At 54.4% G+C, this 14,746-nt stretch overlaps 1 protein-coding gene across 1 annotated transcript in view; it reads left to right on the forward strand.

The window, feature by feature from the left end:
- The window catches only part of PREX1 (phosphatidylinositol-3,4,5-trisphosphate dependent Rac exchange factor 1), a gene marked incomplete at its 5' end in the record, with an annotated part of 175,399 nt that overhangs the window by 126,845 nt on the left and 33,808 nt on the right, over nt 1–14,746 (forward strand). The window contains 5 exons of the mRNA XM_081096665.1: nt 3,201–3,301; nt 4,629–4,732; nt 4,919–4,968; nt 5,628–5,703; nt 11,725–11,797. Of these exons, the coding sequence (XP_080952791.1) occupies nt 3,201–3,301; nt 4,629–4,732; nt 4,919–4,968; nt 5,628–5,703; nt 11,725–11,797 (404 nt within the window). The remainder of the gene's footprint in view (nt 1–3,200; nt 3,302–4,628; nt 4,733–4,918; nt 4,969–5,627; nt 5,704–11,724; nt 11,798–14,746) is intronic.

The following is a 14,746-nucleotide window of genomic DNA, read 5'->3' on the forward strand; positions in this document are numbered from 1 at the left end:
GTAAGAGGCTCAGCCTTTATTCTCAGTGCTCTGAAAAGCCATGGAAAGAGTCTAAGTGGAAGAGGAAGATGAGGACGAACCTTCATGCAGGCCCCGAATGAGGACACTTGGCGAGCTGTGTGAGCTCAGGGAACAAGGTGTGATCTTCTGTCTGTCAGGGGCAGTCAGGAAGGCTTCCTGGAAGGAGAAGGCCTTTGGTTTTACCCTTGACAGAGGTCAGATGTCATTCGGTTATTCGTGTCTGCCGGAAGGGAAGTTCTCAGGTGGAAGAGGCGTTGCTGTCTCATCTGCCTGTGTGCGCAGGTGCAGGGTATGAGCATGTAGTAGCTGGTCAATAATGATGTGTCGAGCATTGCTGCAGGCATCTTCAGGGAGCATCTTAGGCAGTGGGGTTTACTGGAAATCCCCCAGTTCCTACCCTCATGGAGCTCCAGGCCATGGAAGAGATAGGCACGAGATTATTGAATAGGTGGTGAGTGGTACATTGGACCTCAGCAAGGGCACTTTCCTAGAAGAGATATATCTGTGCATCCCCTGTGGCCAGCACTGGGCTTGGCTCCTAGTAGGTGGAATACATGTTCACTGGGTGAATGATTCTGGGGACCAGGAAGGAAGGAGGGATGAAAGCTGGACACGTATTAATAACTTTCAGCTAGCCCGCCATTCCCTGAATTTCAAACTTGCCACCAACTAGACCAGCCTTCTCTCCGTGTCCCCAGATCACTGCACCGAGTTATGTCCTTCTGGAAGACTGGATCTTACTGCTCTTTGCAGCTCCCAGCAGCCAGCATATTGCTGTTTTCCTAACCTGAACTCACTCAGGGCCTTTGTGTATGCTGATCCCTCATCCTAGAACACCCTTCCCTGCACCCAGTGGTGGTAAATGGCGCCCTACTGACACAGCACAGTTCGCAGCTGTATTTTCTTTAGGCCACATGGTGCTTTCAGGAAAACTTGGACTTGATATCTACATTTACCAGTTGGGAGATTTCACAGGAAATTCAGGATTTCCGGCTTTTCTTGAAAAGCCATAGGATGTCTTAGCGTTCCCAGGCAGCCTTCGTCAGCCACTCTGAGGAGTGGCTCCGTCTTCAGCAATTAATTTTATCTGGTTTTGCACACTGGATCCCAGCTTAAGGTTTTGTACGATTAGAAAGTTTACCTGTTAAATCCAGAAAGCCCCTGAGTGAACCACTTGCCAGATGGACCCTGTTAAAGCCAGAGAGGGACAGTGGCTTGCTCAAATTTGCCCAGTTGTCCTCTAAAACGGAGCAAGACTCGGCTTAGAGCAGAAACATGGTCACAGTTGCTGTCCTCTGGTGTGTCTTCTCCTGTCCTAGCATCTGCTGTGGGGTACTTCCTGTCCCACCCCCAATCCTGGCCACAGGGCTGGGGTCAGTGCCAGAGGCGGCCTCCAATGGGACAGAGAGTGGGCAGCCGGACGCTGAGCCCCCAGCTTCCGAGAGTGGGCATGCAACATCTGTTCACTTCTCTTAGCTGTGGGCAACTTTCTCCCTGTCTCTGAGTTTTGGGACTTAGAGACTGGAACTGGGGATGGGCAGGACCCTGAGCAGTCTCTTTCCCACCTGGGGGCCTGTTCTACCAGATAGATCCATTTCTTCTGTGCTCCCCCACCCTGGGCCTGCACCCGGGGCTCTCTGAATGCCTCAGCACACACCACTACCTACACACAACGCAGGTCTTTGCTCAGCAAACCCTGGAAAGCTAAAAATAGCCCTGCCCCCCTCTGGCCCTGTAATTGGAGGCGGGACAGCTGGTTTCGATAAGCAGGAGAGCTCTGTGCTCTGGCCAGCTGCCACCTGCTTTCATTGAACACAGATTGCGAGGCGGAAACAGCTCGTTCCCGGCTCTCCCCTTTCCTGCTGACTTCAAGGGGGTTGAGCTCTGAGTGCACTGCCAAGAGCCGGGAGCTGGGGTCTGACTGAGCCTCTACTGCACGGGGTAGTCACGTTGGATTTGCCTGCTTTCCTGTGGCCGATGAGCACTGCTTTCTCCCTGAGTCCTCCTCCTGCTCCCAGAACACTCCTCCTTGCTCGATGGTTCATTCCTTCCTCTGGTCAATAAACGATTATTGAGCCTTCATGTGCTTTTTTGACCCTCTTCTGGGTCCAGGGGGTGGAGCCATGCATAAGAGGGCATGGAGATTACATTCCGGTTGGGGGAGATGGCTGATAAACACATACATAAATCTGCAAATAGTGCAACTTCAGACAGTTACAAGTATTAAAAAGGAAGCAAAACCAAGAGATGGGATGGACTGTGTGGGGTTAAGGGACTGCTCTTGATGAGGTGGTCAGGGAAGGCTTCTCTGAGGAGCTGATAGTTGAGCTGAGAACTGAATGATGAAAAGGAGGGGCTACCTGACGAGCTGGGAAAAGTGTTTCCCGGAAGAGGGAACAGCAAATGCAAAGTCCCTGAGGCAGGCGGGAATCTGACATTTTTTAAAGAAGGTGGGCATGGCTAGAGCATAATAAGTGAAAGACGGAGGGAATGGGCCCGTGAGGATGGGGCGTTTCTGCAGGGCCTAGATTTCACGTGGGCAGACTTTTCTTTCTTCTGAGAGTAATGGGGAAGCCCATTGGAGGATTTTAAGTAGGAGGCTGACATGATTTAATCACTATTAACTCTCCTGACTCTCCAGTTACCTTTCTGGACCCGTATTTCTTCCTGCTTGTTTGGTTTTCCATTCCTCCTGTTCATCCACCCATCCACCTAGCCATCTATCATCTATGCCCCACCCATCTACCCTATTGTCTCTCTACTCATCACCCACCCATCTACTCATGTTCCCCTCCACCCACCTGCTCACCAGGCTTTTCAGCCGTCTGTTACTCATTTGTCTGTGAAGTCATCCATTTATCCATTCACTTTCCCTTCATTTACCTATCCACTCATGTGTCCATCTATCCATCCTCCCATCCTTTCACTCTCCCATTTATCCATCCACTCAGCCAGCCAGCCAGCCAGCCTGAGGCAGGGCCCGGGGTTTGCTTATACCCACCTCTCTGCCTTTGGTCATGGGGAGAATCACAAGGCCTCAGCACAACCCCCAGGGCTGTGGCCCCCTAAGCTTTGCTTCCCTGCGGGAAGTTTAGCTGTCCTTCCCAAGAGTGGGTGTGCTGGTCCCCGAGGGCCAGGACTGGGGACGTCCTCTCAACCACATCTTCTGTTCCTGGCAGTGAGTTTGTTGCCTGGCTCCTGGAGATTGGTGAAATCAGCAAAACGGAAGAAGGAGTCAACTTGGGCCAAGCCTTGTTGGAGAATGGCATTATCCACCATGGTGAGTGGGGGCTGGGCCTGGTGGGCCAAGGGGTCGGAACACGTCAGACCCCTACAGTGCTGTTTCCACGGACTCAGAGGCCATTTCTAAACGTCTCTGCAGCCACCCTGTTCCCTGGCCCCATGGGGTCCCAGGAATGTGGATGCCCTTCTAAGACTGCTCGCTCCCCTAGGGTAGCAGCAGTGTGGGGACACCTCAAAAAGATGGGGGCAGAGGAGTAGGATGTTCTGTCCGCTTAAGTTTATTGAGTGCCTATTTGGAGCCAGGCACTGTCCACATAGTGGTGAACGGGACAGATGAAAACTCTTGTCCCCTTGGGGCCAAGCTTCTAGTTGTGGGGAGAAGACAGTAGACAAGATAAATAAAAATAAGTGTATACAGGTGGTGGTAAGTGCTAGGGAGGGAGAGAAAGCAGGGAGTGGGGTTCATTTGGAATAGGCGAGTTGGGAAGGCCTCACTGAGAAGGAGCCAACACCCGAGGGAGGGAGGGAGCCAGGTGGGCTTTGGGGTTCCAGGCAGAGAGAACAGCCAGTGCAAAGTCCTCGGGACAGAAGGGTAAGTGGTTGTTTGGGGAACAAAAAGGATGCCAGGATGGCTTCTGCGGAGTGGGCAGGGGGAGTGTTAGATGATGTCAGAGGGCACTGGGCCACGGGGAGTGTTCAGGGGATGAGGTCCAGGAACTAATAGGGGATTGTAGAGCCTTTGGCTTTACTCTGAGTGACGTGAAGCCACTGCTGAGTTTTGAGTGGAGGAAAGACCCGCCTAGACTCAGACTTTAACAGGATGCTTTTGGCTTCCATGCGGAGAGTGGACTGTGTGCCAAGGGTAGCAGCAGGGCGCCCAGCGCCGAGGCAGCTGTGATATTCCAGGAGGGAGATGGAGGTGGCTTGGACCTAGTGGAGTGCAGAGTCAGATTCTGAATGTTTTGAAGGGAGAGCCTACAAGGTTTGCTAATGGATCCAAAGTGGGGAGTGAGAAAGAGAGAGAGAGAGAAACACGAAGGGCTGCTCAAGGCCGTTGTGTAGAGATGGTTCCATAAGTGCTGACAGTGTGGTCTTGGACCCAGCACACGTGGTCCCCACCCAAGCTTTGGTGATCTAGCTCCAAGGAGATGCTGGGCCCATTGCGTCCCAACACAGGCTGGCTCGGGGATTTCTGGGCCTCTCATGACCCAAAGTGCAGGTCCCAGCAAGGCCCCGCACATAGCATGGGCAGGAGGCTCGGTGACGTCTTGCTTGGCACGGAGCCTGGCCAAGTGGAGGGTGATGATGGTGGGCTGGAGGCCGAGGGGGCCTGCTCTGTTTCACTGCCCCCTGGGTCCCTCTAGTCTCTGACAAGCACCAGTTCAAGAACGAGCAGGTGATGTACCGCTTCCGCTATGACGACGGCACGTACAAGGCCCGGAGTGAGCTGGAGGACATCATGTCCAAGGTAGGGACCCTGTCACCCTGACTCATCGTCCTGAACCCCTCAGTCACCACAGAGCAGGCCTATGTCCCACTGGCCTCTCCTCCCCTCCCTCTTTCCCCCCCACACCTGTTCTTTGTGGGGAGCCACCTCTCCCAGCAGCGTGGATTTGGAGCCCCTCATCCCAGACTCCCCCTTTTTTTCTTTCAGGGTGTGAGGCTCTACTGCCGTCTTCACAGCCTCTATACCCCTGTTATCAAGTAAGTTACTCTCTGCAAACTTCAGTTTCACCTTCACTGATATCTTCACTGAGCCCCAGTCTTCTCCCTCAGTTGGGGCTAATGATGACACCCCCCTGTAGGTTTGTTACTAGGGTTAAGTGAGTGTTTGGGGGAACAGTGCAGCATGGTGGTGAGTTTACCTTTAAAGACAGGAATGTTCACAACAAAACAGAAATGGAAAGAATGAATGAGAGTTTTCTTCATCACTCAGAGGACACCAGCTTTCTATAGTCACGGTGCTGTGGACCTTGGGGCTGGGTAATTCTTTATTTGAGAGCCGTTCCGGGCATCCCTGGTTCCTACCGGCTAGATGCCAGTAACCCCTCCGCCTCTCGCCCGGTCATAATGGCCAAAAGTGTCTCCAGACACCGCCAGGTGTTTCTTGGGGGGCAAAGTCGCCCCTGGAGAGAGAAGGCTCAGAGCCGTCTGCTCCTGCCCCCTCACGCGGTCGGTGAGAAGGGGGTCTTGCACTGAGAGTGAGGTGTGGGATCCGGGCCCAGTGCTGTCCCCAGCCCCTCCCTCTGCCCCCAGGCCCAGAGAGCCTGGCACCCTTGGGTCCAGAGCACTAGGGCAGGAGAACGGCGTCTGCTCCCGCCTCTGTCCCCTCATGTGCTCAGGATGCGCTCCCTCCTCCACAGAGACCGCGATTACCACCTGAAGACGTACAAGTCGGTGCTGCCCGGGAGCAAGCTGGTGGACTGGCTGCTGGCTCAGGTGAGGACCGTGACCACCGTCGCGCTCTGCCCGGGACTGAGAGGCTAACGGGATGTAGTCCTTTGAGGGCTTTTTATTTTTTAATTTTTTTTCACGTGTGGTAGGATACACGTAACACTTGCCATCCTACCCATTCAGGGGTTTTCGGTGCATTCACACTGCCTTGCAGCCCTCCCCGGCAGCCCTCTCCAGAGCTCTTTTCATCTTGCAGAACTGAAACTCTGAACCCATTGAACACTCACCCCCATCCCTCCCGCCCCAGCCCCTGGCAACCACCCTTCTACTTTCTCTCCATGAATTTGACTGCTCTAGGCACCCTGTCTACTAGTATGTGGAGTCATACAGCAGTTGTCTTTCTGTGTCTGGTTTATTTCACTCAGCGTAATGTCTCAAGGCTCATCCATTCTGCTGCTGCTTGGGCCAGCATTTGCTTTCTCTTTAAGACTGAATAACATTCCATGGTACAGACAGACCACATTTTATTTATCAATTCTTCAGTGAGTGGACACTGGGCTGCTGTCACCTTAAGGCTTTCAGGTTTAAAACTGGGACCGTCCTGGGCAAATTGGGCCGGGTTGGTCTCATCCTGGCACCGCTCTGGAGCCTCCCATGGGGAACTTGCCAAGTTACTGCCTTCACATGCGTTCCCAGGGGGCAGGGGCTGGGCGAGGCTTGGCAAGTGTGTGCGTCAATTTTGCGGCAACTTCCCAAAGGTGTTTGTTCCACGGACACTCCTGTCTGTCCTTCTCTTGTCCTTTATGGCTCCCGTTCACAGGGCACTTCCTCTGCGCCAGGCACTGCCTGGGCTCTGAGCGTGCTCTCACTGAGTCCTCCAACCCATATACAGCTGGGAGAGAGGCCATGTGCCTGGTCTGGGGCACACAGCCTCGGAGCAGCAAAGCTACGGGGACTCGGACAGGCCTGTCTCACCCACTTTGTGCTTCAGTTCTGCAAACTTTTCAGGGAGCCTGCAAGAACGTTCATTCGTAATCTGTAAAAAAGAACGCATTGGCTCCAAAGATGAGGAGATGACGGCAAAATCAAAGTGGATAAATGTTTAAACATTTCCAGTTTTATGTCAACCTTCATTTAGCATTCATGAAAACCCCATTCCATTCAGAAACACTGTGCTGGCTGGATTTTCTCATGTCACACAAATTCCTGATGGCTGCCTAAAAATCACAGCAAATCTGTAAAGTAATGGTTTCCTTGGCGTCAAATACCTTCAGAAGCAAGTTTAGAAGATTCCTTTAAAATATGGTACAAGCCACAAAAACATATTTAATGTAGGATGTGGGTGCATTTTAATCTGTTTGCGCTGATGTAGGACCCAAGGTCTGGAATGTCTGGATTTAAAGTCAGATTTGCACATTTGGGAACCAGAGAACATCTAACCATTGTGCTATACCATCCTTGGGATCTCATGAAGCCAGCCCAGAGCATGTTTTACTTACAGCCAGCCTGACCTGGGTTCAAGTCCCACCTCTGCCACTGCCTAGCTGAATGATCTTGGACAAGCTACTTAGCTTCTCTGTGCCTCAGTTTCCACACCTGTAAAATGAAGCTAAAAAAAACCGTACCTTCTCCATTAGGTTATTTTGAGGATTCCATGAGTGGATCATTTAAAGTGCTTCAAAGGGCCCCTGGCTCCGGAGTTCACTGTCTTCACCTCTCTCTGGTTGGTGGTTTTGGGCTGTGCTACCTGCGCTTCAGGGCACCCCAGACTGTGGTCATCAACTGGAGGGCCGGGGCCAGTGGGCTGGGGCGGGACAGAGCTGGGACAGGCGGGAGCCAGGGGTGGGAGGGCACAAATCTGCCAGCTCCTGTGCTGGCTCAGCAGAAATGTGCCTGCGTGCCTCCTCACTGACCCCCGCCGTCAGGCAGATGGCGTGTGCTGACCGTGGCAGGATTTTCAGTACAGGGGGCCCGGGGCCAGGGTGGGAGCAGACAAAGGGCCAGGCTGGCTGCTCAAGGCCGCGGCTGAGGAAACCGGGTAACCAGAGACAGGACAGGAGCCTTGGCTGCAGCCCTGGGTAGCTAACCTCTTGGAGCCTCAGTTTCCCTACCTGTAGCGTCGTGTTTGAGGGAGGGTCCAGCTCTGAAAGGATCCCATTCTCACAGTGTAACCTCAATTCTGCATTTATCAAACGGGGCTAATAAGAGTGATTGCTTCAGGGTTACCATCAAGACCAAGAGAGCCCGTGGCCCAGTGGTTGAGCATCGCCCTATGAACCAGGAGGTCACAGTTCGATTCCCGGTCAGGGTGCATGCCTGGGTTGTGGGCTGGATCCCCAGTAGGGGATGTGCAGGAGGCAGCTGATCAATGATTCTCATCATGGATGTTTCTATCCCTCTCTCTGTTCCTCGCTCTGAAACCATAAAGACATTTTAAGAGTGAGATGGTGCCGTGCCCGGCCTGTGGTAGGTGGTGAGAGGCATGCTTGGGCATTGTGACGGGTTTCGGAATTCATGGGCGAAGGGGCCCTCTGTAAGTTCCCCCACGGCGTTCCCTCTCCAACCCTGCTTTGCCCCTGCTCCCTCCATTCTGAGCTATTTCTCCCTGCTGAGGAGTAACTGAGCACGAATCGCTAACATTTATCAAGTGCTTGCTACACGCCAGGCATTAGGCCAAGAGTCTCACGTGCAACGTGTCCTTTAGTCCTCACCAGGCTCTGAGTGGACACGACGATTGCTCCCATTTTAGAGACATGGAAACCAAGGCAGATAGAGGTGACTTCAGGGTCTGTGTCCAAGCTGGGTTTTCCATTCTTTCATCCAGTTCATTCCTCATTTTTCCTGGCCCACCAATTGCTCGATACTGTGCTTCAGGGCGGGGCTGTGGGGTGACCGTGGCAGGCGCTCATGCTGCCCACGGGAGCTGACGTTCTAGTGGGAGACAGACCTCAAACCAAATTTGTTTATGAGGAGACTGTGCAGTGCCTGGCATGTGGTAGGCAGTGAGAGGAGCCCAGGGGCAGGGAGCATTGGGCTGATCCCCCCGAGAGCGGTGCCCCGAAGGGATGAGTGACTTTCAGGCTGTGGCAAGCGCAGCACAGCTGTGACTAAGGGGACGAGAGAGCAGCACTGGATGAGTATTTGTCCAGGGGATGTGGTGGACGGGGTGGGGGACTACTTTCGGGGAGTGAGGGAAAGGCCTACTCCAAGGAGGTGACAGGTACTGAGACCTGAAAAGCCAGGTCAGGGCATTCCAGGGGGAGGAAAGAGCGAGTGCAGAGGCCGGAGGTGGGGCCACGTGAAGTGTGTGGGAGGAGCAGCCAGGAGGCCAGTGTGGCTGGAGCTTCCAGCTTTGGGGGTGAGGGGGCAGGCCGGGGAGAGGATGGGGACGTGTTGTGGTGTGTTTGCCTGTTCCTTCCTCCGGGGAGGGAAATGGGGACTTGTGGTTTCCCCACGGCTGATGGGACGTGGGGTGGGGGCTTAGTTTCAGGTGATGGATGCATCTGGGATCAGTGGATTTCCCTCTTAACCTGAGAATCCCACAGCCGTTCCAACTTAGGAGCCTCCCTGTGGGTCACTCCAGGAGCCTTCGGGGAGCAGGGGAGCAGGGATGGGCTGGGAGCCCAGACTGCGTGCCTCAGAAAGCCAGGTGGGCTCCAGACGGCTGCCCAGGCCCCCAGGCTGCAGAGCTGGGCCCCGGCTGTGTCTCCCCGGCTGGCCCCTCACAGTTGGGGGGTGGCTGCTCCGGATTCCGCCCCTCTCATGGATGGCGGCCTCCCTCCCGTAGTGGGACTCTGAGCTTGCCAGCCCTGCAGCCACGGGCCCGGGGTCCCACAGGAGAGATCCGTCTTCTGTAGGCAGCTGGGTCAGCCAAGGCGGCAACATACCGAGGCCAGCGTTCCCCCAGGCCCTGTGCTCTGTGTCTGAGCCCCAGTCCTGGCAGACGGGGCTCTGCAGCTCTGGCCTCACTTCTCCTGTAGCCGGGAACTCCCCTCCCTGGCCCCTCGATGCTCAGGGAGGCTGGGGCAGTCCAGGCCTCCGGCGCGTCTGCGTCTGGCCAGTGCCTCTCGGAACTTCTCGCTTTGGGAGTTGTTTATTTTATTTTTTTTTGGTTTTTGTTCATCCTTTTTTAAAAAAATTAAATGTACTGGTGTGACAGTGGTGAATACGATCATATAGGTTTCAGGAGTGGGTTTCTATGTGACAAGATGTGTATATTGCACCGTGTGCTCACCACCCAACGTCAGATCTTCTCCAGTCACCATGTGTTAGGACCCCCCGCCCCCCCCCCCCCCCCGGGAGTTGTTTAAATGAGAGGTTGTCTGAACATAGTTGAAGCTCATTGACTTGGCCGCAAGCTCCTGCATGACCTGGCCCCTGTGGACAACACCTTCAGTTAGTCAACATGTATTTATTGAGCACCTACTGTGTGCCAGGCCCTTGGGATGCGGCCGGGAACACAGGCCTGCTCGCTCACCCTCTCTCTGCCAGCGCCCCAAGCTTCATCCCACTGCTAGACCTTTCTCATTGTTTCCTCTGCCTGTCAGCTCTCCCCGCACCCGCAGGTCCCCTCCCCGCTCCTCATGCACACACACAACTCACACACTTTGCCTGAACATGTGGAGATTATTTGGGTTGCCAGAAGCAGATTCTGGCTAACTTCAGGAATGAAAACGGGAGGTGGTGTGTTGGAAGGTTTATGGAGCACCCGCAGAGCCAGGCGAGACCCAGGAGCCTTAGAAAGAACTGGCATCGGGGAACTCCCGTCTTCTCGGGCGCGGAGCTGAGGGGCACCGTCTGCAGGACACCGCTCTCCGGGAGAATCAGGAACCCCACTTGTTCCTGAGCCTGGGGTTCCTCTGCTCAGTCATGTTTCTGGGGCACGGAGCATCGCACGGCCTTCCATGGATCATGTGCCTCAACCTGGCCTGGGGGGCGGTGGCAACCCTTGAGGGACTGTCCCACTGAGATGACATTCTACATGGGAGAGTTGGCCCCCAAAGGTGAGCCCAGCACACTGGCCACACCTGGTCATTCTTCAGTGTTGGGTTGAAAGTCACTTTCTCGGAGAAGCCCTGAGATGAGCCAGGTCCCCCTATTAAACTGTACCAGGGACAGAAAACCCAGTTACGCAGTGGCCTGAGCAGAAACTCATGCCACCCAATAGTCAGGCCACATCAAGAGCCTTCCGTCTTCCACTCCGTCATCCTCAGCAGGTCTGCACCTTGGTCATGAGATCACCCCACAAGCCCTTGCGTCTCTTCCTCGTGTGACTCTACCCCAGGCAGGGAGGGGCGGGCTGCTTTTCCCTTTTATCAGGGAGGAGGGGGTTATCCAGAATCGCCTGTAGGTTTCCCCAGATGTCTCATTGGCTAGAGCTAGGTCAGTTAGGAATTGAGCAGAGATCCAGCTACAGAGTCTGAAAGAAATTAGGGGTTTATTTTTCTACATTATGAGAGAAAACTGGAGGTTGGCAGTTCGGAGCTGCTAGGGTAGCCTCATGATATCTTTGAAGACCACACTCCTACTGTGTTGTGCTGAGTGTGTTTCTATCCTCAAGGTGTATGATGACTGCAGAAGCTCCAGCCATCACACCTTTGTTCCAGGCAGAAGAAGAGAAAGGAAGGGCCAGGGACAAGGGGGTTTTGCCAGAGTTCCCTACCACCGATTTCTGTTTATGTCTCACTGACCACCTTTAACTGCAGGGGAGGCTGGCATTGCGTTTGTCTGGATCGATTCGTTGCCATCCACCGCAGTGAGGGTTTCAGTCCTGCAGGCTTTGGAAGGGGTTGTTTCTAGGCAGCCAACAGTGTCTGCTACTTAAAACCTCCATTTCTCTTTTGTAGTGTTTATCACACACCACTCGGTGTGTTTATTGCAAATACAATAAAATAAGTCTCTTGTTTGGGGTTTATTAATAACAATCACACACATGTTTTGGGGGGTACCTCAGTCAATAAAACAGACACAATTCCCTGTCCAAGCTAGGGGTAGGGGGGCTTTTCTCCAGCCTCACACAGCCCCTCGGGTGCCAGTCCACCTAACACCCCCCTTGTTCTATTCCAGGGCGATTGCCAGACGCGGGAGGAAGCAGTGGCGCTTGGCGTGGGCCTGTGTAACAACGGCTTCATGCACCACGGTAATCACCCCTTCCGCTCCGCCCAGCCTCCGTCTGTCCTGCTGCATTTCACAGGGAGGGGAAACTGAGGCCGGAGAGAGCCTGGCTGGGACCCAGGCGGTGGCGCAGAGGGATGGGAGTCTGGAAGGCCTTCTGGCCGTTCCTCCTCCTGGCTTCCGCTTTGTGCTGTTACTCAGAGGTCAGCAAACTCTATGCAAAGGGCCAGACAGTAAACAGTTCAGCGTTTCAGGCCACACGGCCTGTCACAGCTCAGCTCTGCCGTTGCAGCTGAGAGAAGCTACAGGCGATGTGTAAACAAATGGCGCAGCTGGCTGCCAGGGAAGCTTCGCTGCGGCCAGTGTTTTCTTGGTCATGGGATGCATAGCCTTTGCCTCTTTATCTGTGAGTTTCCCGGCTTTCTCTGGTTGATTTGTTGGAGTTTTTTGTACATAGTCTAGATCAGCGGTTCCCAACCTGTGGGTCGCGACCCCTTTGGCGGTCGGATGACCCTTTCACAGGGGTCGCCGAAGACCATCCTGCATATCAGATATTTACATTACGATTCATAACAGTAGCAACATTACAGTTATGAAGTAGCAACGAAAATAATTTTATGGTTGGGTCACAGCATGAGGAACTGTATTTAAAGGGCCAGAAGGTTGAGAACCACTGGTCTAGATAGTTATTCCTCGTTGGCTTTTAGACAGGGCAATGCTTTTTGGAGTACAGTGCACCCGAACCCCTTTCCACCCTAGGACAGATATTCTCCTGAATTTCCTGTCGCTTCTGCAGGGTGAGAGGTATGCCACTCACAGGAGAGGTCACCTGGTCCCTCGCCTGCCTTGTAGCCTGTAGCCCTGCTTTTAGGCCGGACTCAGCTGACTCCCAATAAGCCCATGTCCCTTTCTGGGCCTCAGTTTCCCCATCTTTCTGCTGGAGGCCTTGCTGTCCCCTCCCCTCTGAGCTCAGCAGGCCCATGGCTCTGGGCTCACTCCCCAGTTGCCTGTTTCCCCAGCTGCGAGGGCAGGCTGGGCCCAGTCTGGGCAGCCTCAGCCATTCCCGTTCATTGGCCCCGACTCACCAAAGTCCCTCATTCCCAGAAGCCTCTCTCTTCCCCGTGGGGCCCTCCGACGGCTCCGTCCCTCCTGCCAATCAGCTGGGCCGAACCTCTCATTTGTGGGTGAGAGTAATTAGGGGTCCACCCCAGCTGCTATTCTGGGAAGGCTGCTGGCTGAGGACATTCGTGTGTGTCGGGGGAGGGGGGGGGGAGAGTGACTCCCAGGCAGTACCAACACTCTCAAGGCCCCTCAGGGAGAGAAATTGCAGGGTGCGGCCCCTGCCCCCCGTCCCCTGCCACGAACTCAAAAACAGGCTAAAATAGGAAAGGGCCGAATCCTAGGTTTGTGGCTGCTGCAAAATGCAGGTTGGGGTGCAGAGCGGAGGGTAAGGTGGGGCCTGCGTGGCGCCTCGAGGCCTCTGACCTGAGCTCACGGGACCCTGAGATGTCCTCAGGGAGGGAGCCGAGAGTCCGGTGGTCCAGCTCTCTCACCTCAGGCACGTACGGGGAAACTGAGGCTCACCACTGAATCGTCACAGCCACGTCGGGAAGGCGGTGCTGTTACTACCCCCCTAGAAGAGGAAAACGAGGCTCAGAGAGGCTAAAGGGACATGAAGTTGGGAAGGGGCGGAGCAGGGATTTGAACCTGGATCTGGGCCCATCTCACAAGGTAGGCCAGCCGCCTCAGCTGAAAGAAGGCCGTGGTGATACCTCACCTTGCTGAGCTCCTGGACTCGGCGTCCAGCCGTGTCCCAAACATTTCAGCAGAGACACAACGTCATGCCGCTTCTTCCCACATGTTTACTGTGGGGGGAAAGCCAGCCAGCCCCCTGGGGCCTGGCTCCCGAGCTCTGGGGAGAGCAGTAATTTGTGTGTCTGCTCTCTCGAGAGGTAAGAGGGGTGGCCTGAGAAAGAAGCTCACAAACAGCTAGACGTCCCGGAGAGGGAGGAGGGAGAAGGGCAGGCCGCCTGCTGCTTCTCTTTCGTTACCACCGGCAGGCAGCCTCTGTCGTCAGGGATGGCGGGGACTTGGCGAGGCGAAGGCAGCGGGGTTTCCGTCTCTCGGGCCCCTGACACCCTGCAGCAGCCTTTCCCAACCTGAGCTCTGATGTGCCTCCTTCATGTAATTTGCCCCTGCCTCCCTCTAGCAGGCCAGGCTGGGCAGCATGGTGAAAGGAGGAGCTCTGGGACCTCGGTCAGTTTATTTAGCTTCTCTGGCCTCAGTTTCCCCATCTGTCGAAGGGGTGCAGCAGACCCTTCCTTGCCTGAGGATTAAGTGAATCTGAGCCGCCATCCATGGTGAGCCTGCAACTAGTAGGTGCTTCGTTAAGTTGTAATTCACAGGGACCAGGTCACATACTGGTGGTTACTGGTTATTTTTATTCATTTTCCTGGCTTGTCTTAAAACAGAGGTCAGAAGCTTTTTCCTGCGAAGGCCCAGCTAGTAAAAGCGTTAGGCTTTGTGGGCCATGCAGACTCCTGCAATGATTTACCTCGGTCACTGTGGCACAAAAGCAGCCCCAGACAATACGTGGATAAAGGGCTGTGGCTGGGTTCCAAGAAAACTTCATCTGTGGAAGGAGGCAGTGGGCTGGATCTGGCCCGCAGGGCCTGAGGTGGGCAGCCCCGGTCTGAAGAGTCCCCCTGTGGCCTCTTTCTGGTCATTATTGAAGTGGAGCTCCTGTTCACATGTGTGATGCCCATTTGGGTTTACCCCTCTGTTAGTCGCCCATTCATATCCTTTGCCCTTTATCTATGAGGTTCCCAGCCTTCTCTGGTTGATTTGTTGGAGCTTCTTGTATATTCTAGATAGTTATCCCTTGTTGGTTTTAGACATTACGGTGCTTTTTGTATCTGCTGTCTGCCTGTGGCCTTCCTGTTGAAAGGAAGTTATAGTGCTTTTTGGAGGGTTT

The sequence above is a fragment of the Myotis nattereri genome (genome assembly GCF_964212035.1).
Source record: "Myotis nattereri genome assembly, chromosome: 8".
Classification (NCBI taxonomy): domain Eukaryota; kingdom Metazoa; phylum Chordata; class Mammalia; order Chiroptera; family Vespertilionidae; genus Myotis; species Myotis nattereri.